The sequence below is a fragment of the Salvelinus namaycush genome, chromosome 10 (assembly GCF_016432855.1).
Source record: "Salvelinus namaycush isolate Seneca chromosome 10, SaNama_1.0, whole genome shotgun sequence".
NCBI classification, from domain to species: Eukaryota; Metazoa; Chordata; class Actinopteri; order Salmoniformes; family Salmonidae; genus Salvelinus; species Salvelinus namaycush.
The window spans coordinates 42,848,037-42,868,551 of NC_052316.1; the positions used below are offsets into that span (position 1 = coordinate 42,848,037).

Here is a 20,515-nt window from a genome sequence, read left to right on the forward strand (position 1 = left end):
ACCCCTCCAATTAGGCCTCTTATTCAGTCCACTCCCAGACAGGTTAGCAAAATTAATGATTGAGAAAGTTTTTTTGTTGTTGACCATTTAAATGGAAAACAATTATAGTAAGGTACATCATTGTTACTCAGAAACAATTTGATATTGAGATAAAAACAGCTGCATTTGGGCCTTTAAAGATAGGCAGGGTGGATTACTGGATGCTGATACAGGCACACTGACAGGCACAGCATGCCAGGGAGTCGTACCTTTACCAACCCAGGGATGGGAGGAAGAGGAGGAGGAGGAGGGGAAAGAAGTGAGGCCAAGGGAGGACATTCTCTGCTCGTTCTCCTGGAATAACTCAAGGAAGAGCGAGAGATGGAGCGAAATAGAGGTAGATAGAGAGACAATTATAGAGAGTGCATGTGAGAGGAGGCCGGGTGAGAGAGAAAGGGGTAATTTTTCTTAAGAAGTAGATTAAGAGCATTAAGAGGGTGGTGAGTTCTAGAGGGTGGTGAGTTCTAGAGGGTGGTGAGTTCTAGAGGGTGGAGAGTTCTAGAGGGTGGAGAGTTCTAGAGGGTGGAGAGTTCTAGAGGGTGGAGAGTTCTAGAGGGAGGAGAGTTCTAGAGGGTGGAGAGTTCTAGAGGGTGGTGAGTTCTAGAGGGTGGAGAGTTCTAGAGGGTGGAGAGTTCTAGAGGGTGGAGAGTTCGAGGGTGGTGAGTTCTAGAGGGTGGAGAGTTCTAGAGGGTGGAGAGTTCTAGAGGGTGGTGAGTTCTAGAGGGTGGAGAGTTCTAGAGGGTGGAGAGTTCTAGAGGGTGGAGAGTTCGAGGGTGGTGAGTTCTAGAGGGTGGAGAGTTCTAGAGGGTGGAGAGTTCTAGAGGTGGAGAGTTCTAGAGGTGGAGAGTTCTAGAGGGTGAGAGTTCTAGAGGGTGAGAGTTCTAGAGGGTGGTGAGTTCTAGAGGGTGGTGAGTTCTAGAGGGTGGTGAGTTCTAGAGGGTGGTGAGTTCTAGAGGTGGTGAGGTATAGAGGGTGAGAGTTCTAGAGGGTGGTGAGTTCTAGAGGGTGGTGAGTTCTAGAGGTGGTGAGTTCTAGAGGGTGTGAGAAGAAATCAATAAGTCAGATCCTGCAAAAAGGGTGAGCTCACCTCTAAGTTTGTCCGTGCCTTCTTCAAGACATCCTTTGTTCTTGACACTGTAAACAATCAGAAGCAAAACTGTTGTGATTAATCTGTGACTATCACCCATCACTTCAACCACACATACAAACACAAAAGTAAGTAATTCATTCCCAAGGCCCTCACACAATCGGTGCTGAGGGACACACAAGCACACACACACACACACACACACACACACACACACACACACACACACACACACACACACACACACACACACACACACACACACACACACACACACACACACACACACACACACACACACACACACACACACATAGAGAGAGACAGATATAGAGATACAGAGAGAAACATATAGAGACATAGACAAAGAGAGACAGAGAGACAGACAGAAATATAGAGAGACATAGACAGAGAGAAACATAGAGAGACAGACAGAGAGAAACATACAGAGACAGACAGAGAGAAACATAGAGAGACAGACAGAGAGAAACATAGACAGAGAGAAACATAGACAGAGACAGAGAGAGACATATAGAGAGACATAGACAGAGAGAGACAGAGAGAAACATAGAGAAACATAGACAGAGAGAAACATAGAGAAACATAGACAGAGAGAAACATAGACAGACAGACAGAGAGAAACATAGAGAAACATAGACAGAGAGAAACATAGAGAGACATAGACAGAGAGAAACATAGACAGAGAGAAACATAGAGAGACATAGACAGAGAGAAACATAGACAGAGAGAAACATAGAGAGGCAGACAGAGAGAAACATAGACAGAGAGAAACATAGAGAGACATAGACAGAGAGAAACATAGAGAGACATAGACAGAGAGAAACATAGAGAGACATAGACAGAGAGAGACATAGAGAGACATAGACAGAGAGAAACATAGAGAAACATAGACAGAGAGAAACATAGAGAGACATAGACAGAGAGAAACATAGAGAAACATAGCGAGACATAGACAGAGAGAAACATAGAGAGACATAGACAGAGAGAAACATAGAGAAACATAGACAGAGAGAAACATAGAGAAACATAGACAGAGAGAAACATAGAGAGACAGACAGAGAGAAACATAGAGAAACATAGACAGAGAGAAACATAGAGAGACATAGACAGAGAGAAACATAGACAGAGAGAAACATAGAGAGACATAGACGGAGAGAAACATAGACAGAGAGAAACATAGAGAGGCAGACAGAGAGAAACATAGACAGAGAGAAACATAGAGAGACATAGACAGAGAGAAACATAGAGAGACATAGACAGAGAGAAACATAGAGAGACATAGACAGAGAGAGACATAGAGAGACATAGACAGAGAGAAACATAGAGAAACATAGACAGAGAGAAACATAGAGAGACATAGACAGAGAGAAACATAGAGAAACATAGACAGAGAGGGGAGGAATGACGAACAAAGGAATGAACAAAAGGGAAGATACATGACTGGGCATAGAAAGAGAAGATAGGACAGGAGGGAGAGAAAGAAGAACACAGAAGAGGGAGGGGAAGGAGGGGAGAGGTAAAATAGGAGAGATATAGGACCAAGAGGAGGAGAGAGGTAGGAGTCACTCACGTTGACTGACGATGAAGTGTTCTATACTGTCTTTGGTGCGGTTGGAGCTTTTTAGTCTCTCCATGGCGTCCTTTAGAGCCTCCTCCTGCTCTGAGATCCGCTGACGCATCGTGTGGACCTCCTTTAGAGACAGCTCCTGGACGGACGGACGGACGGACGGACACACACACACACACACACACACACACACACACACACACACACACACACACACACACACACACACACACACACACACACACACACACACACACACACACACACACACACACACACACACACACAGAGAGACAGATAAAACACACTGTCACACTTCAGAAATCTACACACCTGTAAAGAGCAGTGAGGTTACAGGGAGTCCACCTAGTGACAAATCCATTAACAAAAATCACCACTAAAGCTTACATACACACTCTCAAACATGATCAGTGACACACATGACACGCTAACAGCATTAGGAAATACCCTTCATTTAACTCTTACAAACACACTCTCAAACATGATCAGTGACACACATGACACGCTAACAGCATTAGGAAATACCCTTCATTTAACTCTTACAAACACACTCTAAAACATGATCAGTGACACACATGACACGCTAACAGCATAAGGAAATACCCTTCATTTAACTCTTACAAACAAACATAAAGAGTATAAGATTCTGACCGTCTTGGTGCTCTGAGTGGACCCCTCACTATTGGGCAGTGCTGCCCTCCAGAACATTCTGAGCAGGGAGCTGGCATCCTCAAGGATCTTCCTCAGGGTCGTAGAGCAGGTCAGCATACTCCTCACACAGCCAGGGTCCACAGGCTGGCACAGAGAGAGAGAGAGATCCACAGAAACAGTTAGACTAAACTAATCTAACTAAAACACAGGTAAACAATCCAAAAGTTGAACATATTTTCAGCTCAACTAGCTACAGTATACTGTAGACAACACTACTAAGATAAAACCAGCTCAACTAGCTATACTGTAGACAACACAACTAGATGAAACCAGCTGAACTAGCTATACTGTAGACAACACTACTAGATGAAACCAGCTCAACTAGCTATACTGTAGACAACACTACTAAGATGAAACCAGCTCAACTAGCTATACTGTAGACAACACTACTAAGATAAAACCAGCTCAACTAGCTATACTGTAGACAACACAACTAGATGAAACCAGCTGAACTAGCTATACTGTAGACAACACTACTAGATGAAACCAGCTCAACTAGCTATACTGTAGACAACACTACTAAGATGAAACCAGCTCAACTAGCTATACTGTAGACAACACTACTAAGATAAAACCAGCTCAACTAGCTATACTGTAGACAACACAACTAGATGAAACCAGCTGAACTAGCTATACTGTAGACAACACTACTAGATGAAACCAGCTCAACTAGCTATACTGTAGACAACACTACTAAGATGAAACCAGCTCAACTAGCTATACTGTAGACAACACAACTAGATGAAACCAGCTCAACTAGCTATACTGTAGACAACACTACTAGATGAAACCAGCTCAACTAGCTATACTGTAGACAACACTACTAAGATGAAACCAGCTCAACTAGCTATACTGTAGACAACACAACTAGATGAAACCAGCTCAACTAGCTATACTGTAGACAACACTACTAAGATGAAACCAGCTCAACTAGCTATACTGTAGACAACACTACTAGATGAAACCAGCTCAACTAGCTATACTGTAGACAACACTACTAGATGAAACCAGCTCAACTAGCTATACTGTAGACAACACTACTAGATGAAACCAGCTCAACTAGCTATACTGTAGACAACACTACTAGATGAAACCAGCTCAACTAGCTATACTGTAGACAACACTACTAAGATGAAGCCAGCTCAACTAGCTATACTGTAGACAACACTACTAGATGAAACCAGCTCAACTAGCTATACTGTAGACAACACTACTAGATGAAACCAGCTCAACTAGCTATACTGTAGACAACACTACTAGATGAAACCAGCTCAACTAGCTATACTGTAGACAACACTACTAGATGAAACCAGCTCAACTAGCTATACTGTAGACAACACTACTAGATGAAACCAGCTCAACTAGCTATACTGTAGACAACACAACTAGATGAAACCAGCTCAACTAGCTATACTGTAGACAACACTACTAAGATGAAACCAGCTCAACTAGCTATACTGTAGACAACACTACTAAGATGAAACCAGCTCAACTAGCTATACTGTAGACAACACTACTAGATGAAACCAGCTCAACTAGCTATACTGTAGACAACACTACTAGATGAAACCAGCTCAACTAGCTATACTGTAGACAACACTACTAAGATGAAACCAGCTCAACTAGCTATACTGTAGACAACACTACTAGATGAAACCAGCTCAACTAGCTATACTGTAGACAACACTACTAGATGAAACCAGCTCAACTAGCTATACTGTAGACAACACTACTAAGATGAAACCAGCTCAACTAGCTATACTGTAGACAACACTACTAGATGAAACCAGCTCAACTAGCTATACTGTAGACAACACTACTAGATGAAACCAGCTCAACTAGCTATACTGTAGACAACACTACTAAGATGAAACCAGCTCAACTAGCTATACTGTAGACAACACTACTAGATGAAACCAGCTCAACTAGCTATACTGTAGACAACACTACTAGATGAAACCAGCTCAACTAGCTATACTGTAGACAACACTACTAGATGAAACCAGCTCAACTAGCTATACTGTAGACAACACTACTAGATGAAACCAGCTCAACTAGCTATACTGTAGACAACACTACTAGATGAAACCAGCTCAACTAGCTATACTGTAGACAACACTACTAGATGAAACCAGCTCAACTAGCTATACTGTAGACAACACTACTAAGATGAAACCAGCTCAACTAGCTATACTGTAGACAACACAACTAAGATGAAACCAGCTCAACTAGCTATACTGTAGACAACACTACTAGATGAAACCAGCTCAACTAGCTATACTGTAGACAACACAACTAAGATGAAACCAGCTCAATTAGCTATACTGTAGACAACACTACTAGATGAAACCAGCTCAACTAGCTATACTGTAGACAACACTACTAGATGAAACCAGCTCAACTAGCTATACTGTAGACAACACTACTAGATGAAACCAGCTCAACTAGCTATACTGTAGACAACACAACTAAGATGAAACCAGCTCAACTAGCTATACTGTAGACAACACTACTAGATGAAACCAGCTCAACTAGCTATACTGTAGACAACACTACTAGATGAAACCAGCTCAACTAGCTATACTGTAGACAACACTACTAGATGAAACCAGCTCAACTAGCTATACTGTAGACAACACTACTAGATGAAACCAGCTCAACTAGCTATACTGTAGACAACACTACTAAGATGAAACCAGCTCAACTAGCTATACTGTAGACAACACTACTAGATGAAACCAGCTCAACTAGCTATACTGTAGACAACACAACTAGATGAAACCAGCTCAACTAGCTATACTGTAGACAACACTACTAAGATGAAACCAGCTCAACTAGCTATACTGTAGACAACACTACTAAGATAAAACCAGCTCAACTAGCTATACTGTAGACAACACTACTAAGATGAAACCAGCTCAACTAGCTATACTGTAGACAACACTACTAGATGAAACCAGCTCAACTAGCTATACTGTAGACAACACTACTAGATGAAACCAGCTCAACTAGCTATACTGTAGACAACACTACTAGATGAAACCAGCTCAACTAGCTATACTGTAGACAACACTACTAGATGAAACCAGCTCAACTAGCTATACTGTAGACAACACTACTAGATGAAACCAGCTCAACTAGCTATACTGTAGACAACACAACTAGATGAAACCAGCTCAACTAGCTATACTGTAGACAACACTACTAGATGAAACCAGCTCAACTAGCTATACTGTAGACAACACTACTAGATGAAACCAGCTCAACTAGCTATACTGTAGACAACACTACTAAGATGAAACCAGCTCAACTAGCTATACTGTAGACAACACTACTAGATGAAACCAGCTCAACTAGCTATACTGTAGACAACACTACTAGATGAAACCAGCTCAACTAGCTATACTGTAGACAACACTACTAGATGAAACCAGCTCAACTAGCTATACTGTAGACAACACTACTAGATGAAACCAGCTCAACTAGCTATACTGTAGACAACACTACTAAGATGAAACCAGCTCAACTAGCTATACTGTAGACAACACTACTAGATGAAACCAGCTCAACTAGCTATACTGTAGACAACACAACTAGATGAAACCAGCTCAACTAGCTATACTGTAGACAACACTACTAAGATGAAGCCAGCTCAACTAGCTATACTGTAGACAACACTACTAGATGAAACCAGCTCAACTAGCTATACTGTAGACAACACTACTAGATGAAACCAGCTCAACTAGCTATACTGTAGACAACACTACTAGATGAAACCAGCTCAACTAGCTATACTGTAGACAACACTACTAGATGAAACCAGCTCAACTAGCTATACTGTAGACAACACAACTAGATGAAACCAGCTCAACTAGCTATACTGTAGACAACACTACTAAGATGAAACCAGCTCAACTAGCTATACTGTAGACAACACTACTAGATGAAACCAGCTCAACTAGCTATACTGTAGACAACACTACTAGATGAAACCAGCTCAACTAGCTATACTGTAGACAACACTACTAGATGAAACCAGCTCAACTAGCTATACTGTAGACAACACTACTAAGATGAAACCAGCTCAACTAGCTATACTGTAGACAACACTACTAGATGAAACCAGCTCAACTAGCTATACTGTAGACAACACTACTAGATGAAACATTTAATTTTCATCATTTTAATTTAATCAATTTAAACCAAGGACCTAAAAGTTCCTTTCGAGCGTCATTAACTCCTCTGTAAGGTGTCTGTGAATCCTCTAACCTCTAACTTAATGGTTTTTAACCCTTTCCTCCGTTTCACATTGTTGTTGTATCTCTGAACTAGCTCACCTGATTCACCAAGTTGACAAGTTGAATCAGGTGTGCTGGCTGTAGAAGAGTTAATACACACTACCGTTCAAAAGTTTGGGCTCACTTTGAAATGTCCTTGTTTTTGAAAGAAAAGCACATTTTTGGTCCATTAAAATAACATCAAATTGATCAGAAATACAGTGTAGACGTTGATAATGTTGTAAATGACAGTTGTAGCTGGAAACGGCTGATTTTTTTATGGAATATCTACATAGGCGTACAGAGGCCCATTATCAGCAACCATCACTCCTGTGTTCCAATGGCACGTTGTGTTAGCTAATCCAAGTTGACCATTTTAAAAGGCTAATTGATCATTAGAAAACCCTTTTGCAATTATGTTAGCACAACTGAAAACTGTTGTGCTATTCTTGTTGTGATAAATGAAGGCTTTTCCATGCGAGAAATTGCCAAGAAACTGAAGATCTCGTACAACGCTGTGTACTACTCCCTTCACAGAACAGCGCTCTAACCAGAATAGAAAGAGGAGTGGGAGGCCCCGGTGCACAACTGAGCAAGAGGACAAGTACATTAGAGTGTCTAGTTTGAGAAACAGACACCTCACAAGTCCTCAACTGGCAGCTTCATTAAATAGTACCCGCAAAACACCAGTCTCAATGTCAACAGTGAAGAGGTGACTCCGGGATGCTGGCCCTCTAGTCAGAGTTGCAAAGAAAAAGACATATCTCAGACTGGCCAATAAAAATAAAAGATTAAGATGTGCAAAAGAACACAGACACTGGACAGAGGAAGTCTGCCTAGAAGGCCAGCATCCCGGAGTCGCCTCTTCACTGTTGACGTTGACTATTGTAGCTACTTTGTTACGTTGACTATCCAGCTACAATATTCATTTACAACATTAACAATATCTACACTGTATTTCTGATCAATTTGATGTCATTTTAATGGACTAAAAATGTGTTTTTCTTTCAAAAACAAGGACATTTCTAAGTGACCCCAAACTTTTGAACGGTAGTGTACATGGAACAGCTGGGGGTCCCCAAGGATAGGTTTGAAAACCCCTGGGCTAACTGACCCCTGACCTCTCACCTTGTCCAGGCTGAGCTCCAGCAGGGCGTGGTTGGCGGTGGCCCGGAGGGCAGCCTCCATCTTTCCAATGAGGACACGCCCCTCCAGGATCTTCTGCTGCAGGGCGCTGAAGTCATCCACGTGGCCCACAACATGGTGGCCATTACGGTTTGCGAAGGGTCCGTCTGGAGCCTGGCCCTCAAGAGAAAAGTCAACCTTCCGGGGTTCCAGTGTGAGGGAGAGAGGGGAAGCAGGGCTGAAGAGTCCAGTGTCTCGGACAGGGGTAGAGAGAGCAGGGTCTGTGAGCGGGAGAAGAAGATTGGGGAATGAGTGTTAGTTACGGGTAAATCTCAAATGGCATGGCGTCCTATTGACTATAAAGTGCACAACGTTTGTCCTTGGCTCTGGGCAAAAGTAGTGTACTATATAGGAAATAAGGTGCAATTTCAGACACATCAAAGTTCTGTGTCAGTATAATTGTGGTAGAATCAGTGGTTACATGGTAACCCTATCCCAGAATGCTTTCCATGGTGGCGCTCTCTCACCGTGGAAGAGCTGTATCCTGGCTCCAGGAGGTCGTGTCCCAGAAGTCAACTGCTGCCCTAGCTGAACATGCAGGTCCCTGGGGTCAAAGGATGCAGACTCGCCCGAGTGGGACCCCTCACTTGTGTTTGTGTTCTTGGGGACGCCACACTCTCTGTGGTATATCTGGAGGTCATACTGTAGAGAGTGGGCCAGGCCACGGCTCTCACACAACTGCTGCTGCTTGACATTCACATCGTGCTGCAACCTAGACACACACAACACAGTTACACACATGTAACAAAACAATAATCACACAACAGAGATGCACACAGACATTACACACACACCCCTCCTACCTGTTGATGGTCTCCTGGTTGCTCTGCCTGTCCTGTTTCAGCTGAGTGATCTCCAGGGTCTGAGCCTGTGTCTGCGTGTACAGCCTCCTGCCCTGTTCCGCCCACCGCTCAGTCTCTAACTCCGCATCCTTCACACGGGCACGGCCCAACAGCACCGCCTCGCGCAGCTGCTCCCCCTCCTTACTCCCGTCTGGGGGAAGAGTACAGAGGAACTCAAATTGTCACGTTCCTGACCTGTTTTCTGTTGTTTTTGTATGTGTTTGACGGTCAGGGCGTGAGTTTGGGTGGGTAGTCTATGTTATGTGTTTCTATGTTGGTTAAAGGGTGACCTGATATGGCTCTCAATTAGAGGCAGGTGGTTTTCATTTCCTCTGATTGAGAGCCATATTAAGGTAGGTGTTTTCACATTGATTGTTGTGGGTGGTTGTCTCCTGTGTCAGTGTATGTTACGCCACGCGGGACTGTTTCGGTTGTTACGCCACGCGGGACTGTTTCGGTTTTGTTTGTTCGTTCGTTTTATGTAGTCAGTTTTCCTGTTCTTGCGTTCTTCGTGTTTCATGTAAGTTCGTCGTCCAGGTCTGTCTACGTCGTTTGTTGTTTTGTAATTATTCAAGTGTTCGTCGTGTTTTCTGTTTTGTTGATTAAAATATCATGTCTTATCACAACGCTGCATTTTGGTCTAATCCTTGCTACTCCTCTTCGGATGAGGAGAAGGAGGAAGCCCGTTACAGAACCACCCACCAAACCCGGATCAAGCAGCGGGACCACGAACAGTGGTCCACGAAAAAAGGATTGCAGGATTTCTGGAGTTGGGAGGAAATCATAGAGGGAAAAGGACCCTGGGCTAAGGTGGGAGTGAATCGCCGCTTTGAGGAGGAGAAGGAGGCAGCCACAGCCCAAAACCGCAGATATGAAGGTACTCGGCTAGCAAGGAAGCCCGAGAAGAAACCCCAAAAATTTATTGGGGGGGGGCTAAGAGGTAGTGGGCCAAGGGCAGGTAGGAGACCTGCGCCCACTTCTCAGGCTAACCGTGGAGAGCGGGAGTACGGGCAGACACCGTGTTACGCAGTAGAGCGCACGGTGTCTCCTGTACGTGTGCATAGCCCGGTGCGGGTTATTCCACCTCCCCGCACTGGTAGGGCTAGATTAAGCGTTGAGCCAGATGTCATGAAGCCGGCCCTACATATCTGGCCACCAGTACGTCTCCTCGGGCCGGCTTACATGGCACCAGCCTTATGCATGGTGTCCCCGGTTCGCCTACATAGCCCGGTGCGGGTTATTCCACCTCCCCGCACTGGTCGGGCGACGGGGAGTATTCAACCAGGTAAGGTTGGGCAGGCTCAATGCTCAAGGGAGCCAGTACACCTGCACGGTCCGGTATTTCCGGCGCCACCTTCCCGCCCCAGCCTAGTACTACCAGTGCCTACACCACGCACCAGGCTTCCAGTGCGTCTCCAGAGCCCTGTTCCTCCTCCACGCACTCTCCCTATGGTGCGTGTCTCCAGCCCAGTGCCTCCAGTTCCGGCACCACGCACTAAGCCACCTGTGCGTCTCCAGAGCCCTGTACGCACTGTTCCTTCTCCCCGCACTCGCCCTGAGGTGCGTGCCCTCAGCCCGGTACCTCCAGTTCCGGTACCACGCACCAGGCCTATAGTGCGCTTCGAGAGGTCAGTGTGCCCTGTCCCTGCTCCCCGCACTAGCCTTGAAGTGCGTGTCTCCAGTCCGGTGCCTCCAGTTCCGGCACCACGCACCAGGCCTACAGTGCGCCTCATCCGGCCAGAACCATCCGTCTGCCCAGTGCCATCTGAGCCATCCGTCTCCCCAGCGCCGTCTGAGCCATCTGTCTGCCCAGCGCCGTCTGAGCCATCTGTCTGCCCAGCGCCGTCTGAGCCATCTGTCTGCCCAGCGCCGTCTGAGCCATCTGTCTGCCCAGCGCCGTCTGAGCCATCCGTCTGTCCAGCGCCGTCTGAGCCATCCGTCTGCCCAGCGCCTTCTGAGCCATCCGTCTGCCCAGCGCCTTCTGAGCCATCCGTCTGCCCAGCGCCTTCTGAGCCGTCCGTCTGCCACGAGCCATTAGAGCCGCCCGTCTGTCCCGAGCCATTAGAGCCGTCCGTCAGTCAGGAGCCGCTAGAGCCGTCCGCCAGTCAGGAGCTGCCAGAGCCGCCAGCCAGTCAGGAGCTGCCAGAGCCGCCAGCCAGTCAGGAGCTGCCAGAGCCGCCAGCCAGTCAGGAGCTGCCAGAGCCGCCAGCCAGTCAGGAGCTGCCAGAGCCGCCAGCCAGTCAGGAGCTGCCAGAGCCGCCAGCCAGTCAGGAGCTGCCAGAACCGCCAGCCAGTCAGGAGCTGCCAGAGCTGCCCTACAGTCATGAGCTGCCCTCCAGTCATGAGCTGCCCTCCAGTCATGAGCTGCCCTCCAGTCATGAGCTGCCCTACAGTCATGAGCTGCCCTACAGTCATGAGCTGCCCTACAGTCATGAGCTGCCCTACAGTCATGAGCTGCCCTCCAGTCATGAGCTGCCCTACAGTCATGAGCTGCCCTCCAGTCATGAGCTGCCCTCCAGTCATGAGCTGCCCTCCAGTCATGAGCTGCCCTCCAGTCCGGAGCTGCCACCCAGTCCGGAGCTGCCACCCAGTCCGGAGCTGCCATTAGTACAGAGTTGTCCCTCTGTCCGGAGCTACCTCTCTGTCCGGAGCTACCTCTCTGTCCTGAGCTATCTCTCTGTCCTTAGCTACCTCTCTGTCCTGAGCTACCTCTCTGTCCTGAGCTACCTCTCTGGCCTGAGCTACCTCTCGTTCCTGAGTTGTCTCCTCTATGTAGGAGGGGCCTTAGTGAAGGTTCCTGGACCATGGTCGGGGGCGAGGGTCGCCACTCAAAGGACGCTAAGGAGGGGGACAAAGACAGTGGTGGAGTGGTGTCCTCGTCCACCGCCGGAGCCGCCACCGCGGACAGATGCCCACCCAGACCCTCCCCTTGAGTTTTAGGGGTGCGCCCGGAGTTCGCACCTTGAGGGGGGGGTTCTGTCACGTTCCTGACCTGTTTTCTGTTGTTTTTGTATGTGTTTGACGGTCAGGGCGTGAGTTTGGGTGGGTAGTCTATGTTATGTGTTTCTATGTTGGTTAAAGGGTGACCTGATATGGCTCTCAATTAGAGGCAGGTGGTTTTCATTTCCTCTGATTGAGAGCCATATTAAGGTAGGTGTTTTCACATTGATTGTTGTGGGTGGTTGTCTCCTGTGTCAGTGTATGTTACGCCACGCGGGACTGTTTCGGTTTTGTTTGTTAGTTCGTTTTATGTAGTCAGTTTTCCTGTTCTTGCGTTCTTCGTGTTTCATGTAAGTTCGTCGTCCAGGTCTGTCTACGTCGTTTGTTGTTTTGTAATTATTCAAGTGTTCGTCGTGTTTTCTGTTTTGTTGATTAAAATATCATGTCTTATCACAACGCTGCATTTTGGTCTAATCCTTGCTACTCCTCTTCGGATGAGGAGAAGGAGGAAGCCCGTTACACAAATAAAGACAGAAATGAAGCTGGAAAGACGGCAAACTAGCTGCACTTAATTTGACATGTTTTATATTTCTTTGTAAATATCCAGAAAAATTATGCAAATTCATGATTTCGACTGGCTGAGAAAAGCTGCCTGTGTCTCAACCCCACACGTCCATTACTATGCAACAGCTGGAGATCGAATTTGAATATTGAAACATTGAAAGAAATATGAGATGATGTCTAGATGCTTTTTATAGTGGAGATCAAGTTGATAAATTGCCTGGCTGATGAGACAGTGGCTTGCGCAGTCAGATGGAACAGAGTAAATAGTGTAGGCATTTTAACGTCAGAGATTTAGCCTGTGGTATAGCCACCAGTTGGAAATGCGGTTTTAACCAATCCGCATTCAGGATTAGACCCACCCATTGTATAATTAAGCAATAAGGCCTTATTGCTATTATGAACTGGTTACCAACGTAATTAGAGCAGTAAAAAAAAATGTTGTGTCATATCGGTGATATACGGTCTGATATACCACCCATGGCTGTCAGCCAATCATCATTCTCTTCTCAGTGTAATATACAGTATGTCATTTAGCAAACACATTTATCCAAAGTGACTTTCATTTTACATACGGGTGGTCATTATCTTGGGATTGCAAGCACAACGCTCTACTGAATGAGCTATAGAGCAGAATTGATAGTATGTTGGGTAGTATATTAGAGAGTTTTGAGAGTACTAGGAGCCAAGCGGTTGGTTACCTCTGCTGGCCTGTTGGAGTCGGTCCTGCAGGCTGAGGTTCTCCACTTTCAGAAATCTGATCTCACTGGACAGCTGGCTGATAGAGTCCAAGCCCTGGATGTAGATGTTGGTGGGAGCACCTGAGGAAGAGGAGGAAGAGAAAGAGGGAGAGGAGAAGGAGGAAGACGAGGAAGAGGATGAGAAGGATGAGGAAGAAGAGGAGGGCCAGTACATTTCACTAATGCCTTTTTGACACAGTGACTGTCAACATTGACTTAGTACAGGTAGCCAAGCTGGGTGTGTAGAATCTATGTTCATGGTTTGAGACAGCAGGTGTGGTGGTGGTCTCGTCAATACATTTACCTGTGGCTTGGTTGACCAGTCCCTCCTCCAGCTGCTGTCGGAGGAGGTCGTTGGTCTGGATGGAATCCCCCAGGCGTTGACGTAGACTCCCGATCTCGCTCAGGTGTTCTTTAATCAGGTCAGAACCTGCACAGGAACACATCAAAATACCGTTGACATTTCACAACATTAAAAAAACATTTGTACAGTGTATATATAACGCAGGGCGTTGGGCCACGAGCCGCCAGACACATCTTCAATACCCTGTGGAACTCTGTTGGAGGACCGCGACACCATTCTTCCAACAGAAATTCTAACATTTGGTGTTTTGTTGATGGTGGTGAAAAACATTGTCTCAGGAGCTACTCCAGAATCTCCCATAAGTGTTCAATTGGGTTGAGATCTGGTGACTGAGACACACAAACACACACACACACACACACACACACACACACACACACACACACACACACACACACACACACACACACACACACACACACACACACTAAACCCCCTATGCTAATTTGAGACTCTCCTCCTTCAAAGTCACTGAGATCTCTTCTTCTAGCCATGGTACCCAATATAATGGTCAACTGGGCATTTGTATAAATGACCCTAAGCATGATGGGATGTTAATTGCTTAATTATCCACACCTGTGTGGAAGCACCTGCTTTCACTATACTTTGTATCCCTCACTTACTAAAGTGTTTCCGTTATTTTGGCAGTTACCTGTACATAAACACACAACAGGGCTGTTTTGGTCCGTATAGTCTCTAATAGTTAGTAATAGGGAAATAACAAAAATGTCATGGTATGATATATCAATTTCCAAGATCAGCCATTGGCTCTTCAGACTATCACCTAGAATATGTGTGATACGATCCGCTCCCACACGCTGTGCTGTAAACTCATTACAGGTAGGACACACATAATCTCATTAAAACTCATACACACACCTGTAAGGCTGGTGCCAGACTGGTAACCTGACGACCCTGATGACAAATTGGCAGTGCCAACTCTCATTGACCGAGCACCGTAGGCCATGTCCCACATTGCACTGCTCTCCAGGAGGCTGGCGCCTGCCTTCATGGCAGGGCTAGCATTGAGGCTAGCATTCAGACCAACGGGGTGGAAGGTGTGGTAGGATAGAGGCTGGGGCATGTAACTGGAGGGGTCTGTCTGTGGGTGGGGGTGGGCCGACATGGGGAAGCCACCAAACGGCTTGACTGAAGGAACGGAAAAACCTGCAGTAAGAAAAAGAAAACCCAAGCATGAATAAACAGATAGGAGAGAGATGGAGGATGGATGTTAGTGTGTCAGGCAGATTGTTGTGAGATAGATAAGTCAAATTAAATAAAATTGTATTTGTCACATGCGCCGAAAACAACAGGTATTACACTGTAAGGTCTAGTCAGAACTCTAACACAGCCTTAACAGCGAGTCAGAACACTAACACAGCCTCAACAGAGAGTCAGAACACTAACACAGCCTCAATAGAGAGTCAGAACACCAACACAGCCTCAACAGAAGGATCAGAACACTAACACAGCCTCAACAGAGAGTCAGAACACTAACACAGCCTCAATAGAGAGTCAGAACACCAACACAGCCTCAACAGAAGGATCAGAACACTAACACAGCCTCAACAGAGAGTCAGAACACTAACACAGCCTCAATAGAGAGTCAGAACACTAACACAGCCTCAACAGAAGGATCAGAACACTAACACAGCCTCAACAGAGAGTCAGAACACTAACACAGCCTCAACAGAAGTGTCAGAACACTAACACAGCCTCAACAGAAGTGTCAGAACACTAACACAGCCTCACCAGAGTCAGAACACTAACGCAGCCTCAACAGAAGTGTCAGAACACTAACACAGCCTCACCAGAAGTGTCAGAACACTAACACAGCCTCACCAGAGTCAGAACACTAACACAGCCTCAACAGAGTCAGAACACTAACACAGCCTCACCAGAGTCAGAACACCAACACAGCCTCAACAGAGGTGTCAGAACACTAACACAGCCTCAACGGAGAGTCAAAACACTAACACAGCTTCAATAGAGAGTCACAACACTAACATAGCCTCAACAGAGAGTCAGAACACTAACACTGCCTCAACAGAGTCAGAACACTGACACAGCCTCAACAGGGAGTCAAAACACTAACACAGCCTCAACAGAGTCAGAACACTAACACAGCCTCAACAGAAGGGGCAGAACACTAACACAGCCTCAACAGAGAGTCAGAACACTAACACAGCCTCAACAGAGAGTCAGAACACTAACACAGCCTCAACAGAGTCAGAACACTAACACAGCCTCAACAGAGAGTCAGAACACTAACACAGTCTCCAGTGTGTGTGTGACATTAGGATTTGAGGCAGGGTGAAATGTTCTCTCACAGGAGAGGAGGCACACGGCCAGAGAGGATAAAGAGAATAGTTGGGATGACAGATTGTTTATCTGTCGGCCCCAGCCTCGAACTTAGGTCCTGTATGTACCTAACTGACCCGCTCTGCCCATTCATCGCCATTTACCCGTTGTTGTCTTAGCTCTCCCGATCAACACCTGTGACTGCTTTATGCCTCTCTCTAATGTCAATATGCCTTGTCTAATGCTGTCTCGGCTAGTCCTTATTGTTTAATTTCACTGTAGAGCCTTCAGTCCCGCTCACCTTGCCTTAGATAGCTCTTTTGTCCCACCCCCCACACATGCGGAGATCTCACCTGGCTTAACTGGTGCCACCAGAGACAAAACCTTTCTCATCGTCACTCAACGCCTAGGTTTACCTCCACTGTACTAACATCCTACCATACCCTTGTCTGTACATTATGCCCTGAATCTATTCTACCACGCCCAGAAATCTGCTCCTTTTATTCTCTGTCTCCAACGCACTAGACGACCAGTTCTTATAGCCTTTAGCCTTTAGCCGTACCCTTATCCTTCTCCTCCTCTGTCCTCTGGTGATGTAGAGGTTAACCCAGGCCCTGTAGACCCCAGTACCACACTTATTCCCCAGGCGATACCATTTGTTGACTTCTGTAACCGTAAAAGCCTTGGTTTCATGCATGTTAACATCAGAAGCCTCCTCCCTAAGTTTGTTTAACTTCTCTGGGATATGTGGGACGCTAGCGTGGGACCTCGCTAATAGCCAGTGAAATTGCAGGGCGCCAAATTCAAAACAACAGAAATCTCATAATTAAAACTCCTCAAACATACAAGTATTATACACCATTTTAAAGATAAACTTCTTGTTAATCCAGCCACAGTGTCTGATTTCAAAAAGGCTTTACGGCGAAAGCACACCTTGCGATTATGTTAGGTCAGCGCCTAGCCACAGAAAACCATACAGCCATTTTCCAGAGAAGGAGAGGTGTCACAAAAGACAGAAATAGCGTTAAAATTAATCACTAACCTTTGATGATCTTCACCAGATGGCACTCCCAGGACTCCATGTTAGACAATAAATGTGTGTTTTGTTCGATAAAGTTCATCTTCATGTCCAAAAACCTCATTTTAAATTGGTGTGTTATGTTCAGAAAGTCATTGTCTCAAACAAACATCCGGTGAAAGTGCAGAGAGCCACATCAAATTACAGAAATACTCATTATAAACATTGCTAAAAGATACAAGTGTTAAACATACAATTAAAGATAAACTTCTCCTTAATGCAACCGCTGTGTCACATTTCAAAAACGTTTTACGGTAAAAGCACACCATGCAATTATGTTAGGTCAGCGCCTAGCCACAGAAAACCATACAGCCATTTTCCAAGCAAGGAGCGGTGTCACAAAACTCAGAAATAGCGTTATAAATATTCACTTACCTTTGATGATCTTCATCGGAATGCACTCCCAGGAATCCCGTTCCACAATAAATGTTTGTTTTGTTCGATAAAGTCCATCATTTATGTCCAAATGTCTCCTTTTTGTTCGCGCGTTTAGTCCAGTAATCCAAATGCACTAGGTCCAGACGAAAAGTCAAAAAAGTTCCATTAACGTTCGTAGAAACATGTCAAACGATGTATAGAATCAATCTTTAGGATGGTTTTATCATAAATCTTCAATAATATTCCAACAGGACAATTCCTTTGTCTGTAGAAATGAAAAGGAACAGAGCTCGTGCGCGACTAAACTAATGGCTTTCTGCCAGACCCCTGGTTCAAACAGTTCTTATTCGCTCCACCTTCATAGTAGAAGCCTGAAACAAAGTTCTGAAGACTGTTGACATCTAGTGGAAGCCTTAGGAAGTGCAATATGACCCCATAGACACTGTATATTGGATAGGCAATCACTTGAAAAACTACAAACCTCAGATTTCCCACTTCCTGGTTGGATTTTTTCTCAGGTTTTGGCCTGCCATATGAGTTCTGTTATACTCACAGACATCATTCAAACAGTTTTAGAAACTTCAGAGTGTTTTCTATCCAAATCCACTAATTATATGCATAGGCTTTTGGGCCTGAGTAGCAGGCAGTTTACTCTGGGCACCTTATTCATCCAAGCTACTCAATACTGCCCCCGTTCCCGAGCTTCAATGCCATACAACTCTCCCTCCGTGGACTCCAACTGCTCTTAAATGCTAGTAAAACTAAATACATGCTCTTCAACCGATCGCTGCCCGCACCCACTCGCCCAACTAGCATCACTACTCTGGACGGTTCTGACTTAGAATATGTGGACAACTACAAATACCTAGGTGTCTGGTTAGACTGTAAACTCTCCTTCCAGACTCACATTAAGCATCTCCAATCCAAAATTAAATCTAGAATCGGCTTCCTATTTCGCAACAAAGCCTCCTTCACTCATGCTGCTAAACATACCCTCGTAAAGCGGACTATCCTACCAATCCTTGACTTCGGCTAGGTAATTTACAAAATAACCTCCAACACTCTACTCAGAAAATTAGATGTAGTCTATCACAGTGCCATCCGTTTTTTGTCACCAAAGCCCCATATAGCCCCATATACTACCCACCACTGCGACCTGTATGCTCTACAATCATCCTACAAGAAACATGGTATGAAGGAGATCTAGGTTACAGAGAGCTGGTAGTCCCATCCACCAAACTAAACTACCAGGTGTGAAACAGGGAAGAGACGCAGGGGGTATGCTAATTTGGTATAGAGCAGACCTAGCCCACTCTACTAAATTAGTCAAAACAGGAACATTTTACATCTGGCTAGAAATTAATAAGAAAATGATCTCAACAGAGAAAAATGTCCTCATGTGTGCTACCTATATCCCCCGAAATAGAATCCCCATACTTTAACGATGACAGCTGCTCCATCCTAGAGGGGGAGATCAACAATTTCCAGGCTCAGGGACATATACTAGTCTGTGGCAACCTAAATGCCAGACCTGGACAAGAACCTGACACCCTCAGCACACAGGGGGACAAACACCTACCTGGAGGTGGCAGCATTCCCTCCCCCATATGCCCCCCTAGACACAACTACGACAACATAACCAACAAAAGCGGGTCACAATGCCTGCAGCTCTGTCGGACACTGGGTATGTACATAGTCAATGGTAGGCTTCGAGGGGACTCCTTTGGTAGGTACACCTATAGTTCATCTCTTGGCAGTAGTTCTGTAGACTACTTTATTACTGACCTCAACACAGAGTCTCTTAGAGCGTTCACAGTCAGTCCACTGACACCCCTATCAGATCACAGCAAAATCACACTCCACTTGAACAGAGCTATGCTCAATCATCAAAGCCAAAGGAACTGAATATTATTAAGACATGCTATAGATGGAAGGAAAGTAGTGTGGAAATCTACCAAAAAACAATTAGGCAACAACAAATTCAGTCCCTTCTAGACAATTCCCTGGACAAAATGGTCACTGTAATAGTGAAGGTGTAAACTTGACAGTAGAAAACCTAAACAGTATATTTGACCTCTCAGCTTCCCTATCAAATCTAAAAATGTCAAGCAGACAACCTAAGAAAATGAACAACAATGACACATGGTTTGATGAAGAATGCAAAAACCTAAGAAAGAAATTGAGAAACCTATCCAAAAACATAGAGGCCCAGAAAACCTGAGCCTAGACCTTCACTATGGGGAATCACTAAAACAATACAGAAATACACTACGGAAAAAGAAGGAACAACACATCAGAAATCAGCTCAATGTCATTGAAGAATCCATAGACTAACCACTTCTGGGAAAATTGGAAAACACTAAACAAACAACAACACAAAGAGTGATCTATCCAAAATAGAGA

The 20,515-nt window shown here is 45.3% G+C and overlaps 1 protein-coding gene across 3 annotated transcripts in view; it reads right to left on the bottom strand.

The window, feature by feature from the left end:
* Positions 1 to 20,515, bottom strand: part of LOC120055042 (phosphodiesterase 4D interacting protein) — an 83,201-nt gene that overhangs the window by 4,055 nt on the left and 58,631 nt on the right. For 2 of the 3 annotated variants that reach the window (XM_039002899.1, XM_039002897.1), the window contains 9 exons: positions 15,235 to 15,522; positions 14,296 to 14,421; positions 13,953 to 14,072; positions 9,712 to 9,901; positions 9,376 to 9,620; positions 8,852 to 9,129; positions 3,387 to 3,530; positions 2,718 to 2,853; positions 1,127 to 1,173 (listed from right to left, as the gene is read on the bottom strand). In XM_039002899.1, the coding sequence (XP_038858827.1) occupies positions 1,127 to 1,173; positions 2,718 to 2,853; positions 3,387 to 3,530; positions 8,852 to 9,129; positions 9,376 to 9,620; positions 9,712 to 9,901; positions 13,953 to 14,072; positions 14,296 to 14,421; positions 15,235 to 15,522 (1,574 nt within the window). The remainder of the gene's footprint in view (positions 1 to 1,126; positions 1,174 to 2,717; positions 2,854 to 3,386; positions 3,531 to 8,851; positions 9,130 to 9,375; positions 9,621 to 9,711; positions 9,902 to 13,952; positions 14,073 to 14,295; positions 14,422 to 15,234; positions 15,523 to 20,515) is intronic. The other variant, XM_039002900.1, reaches the window with a different exon arrangement.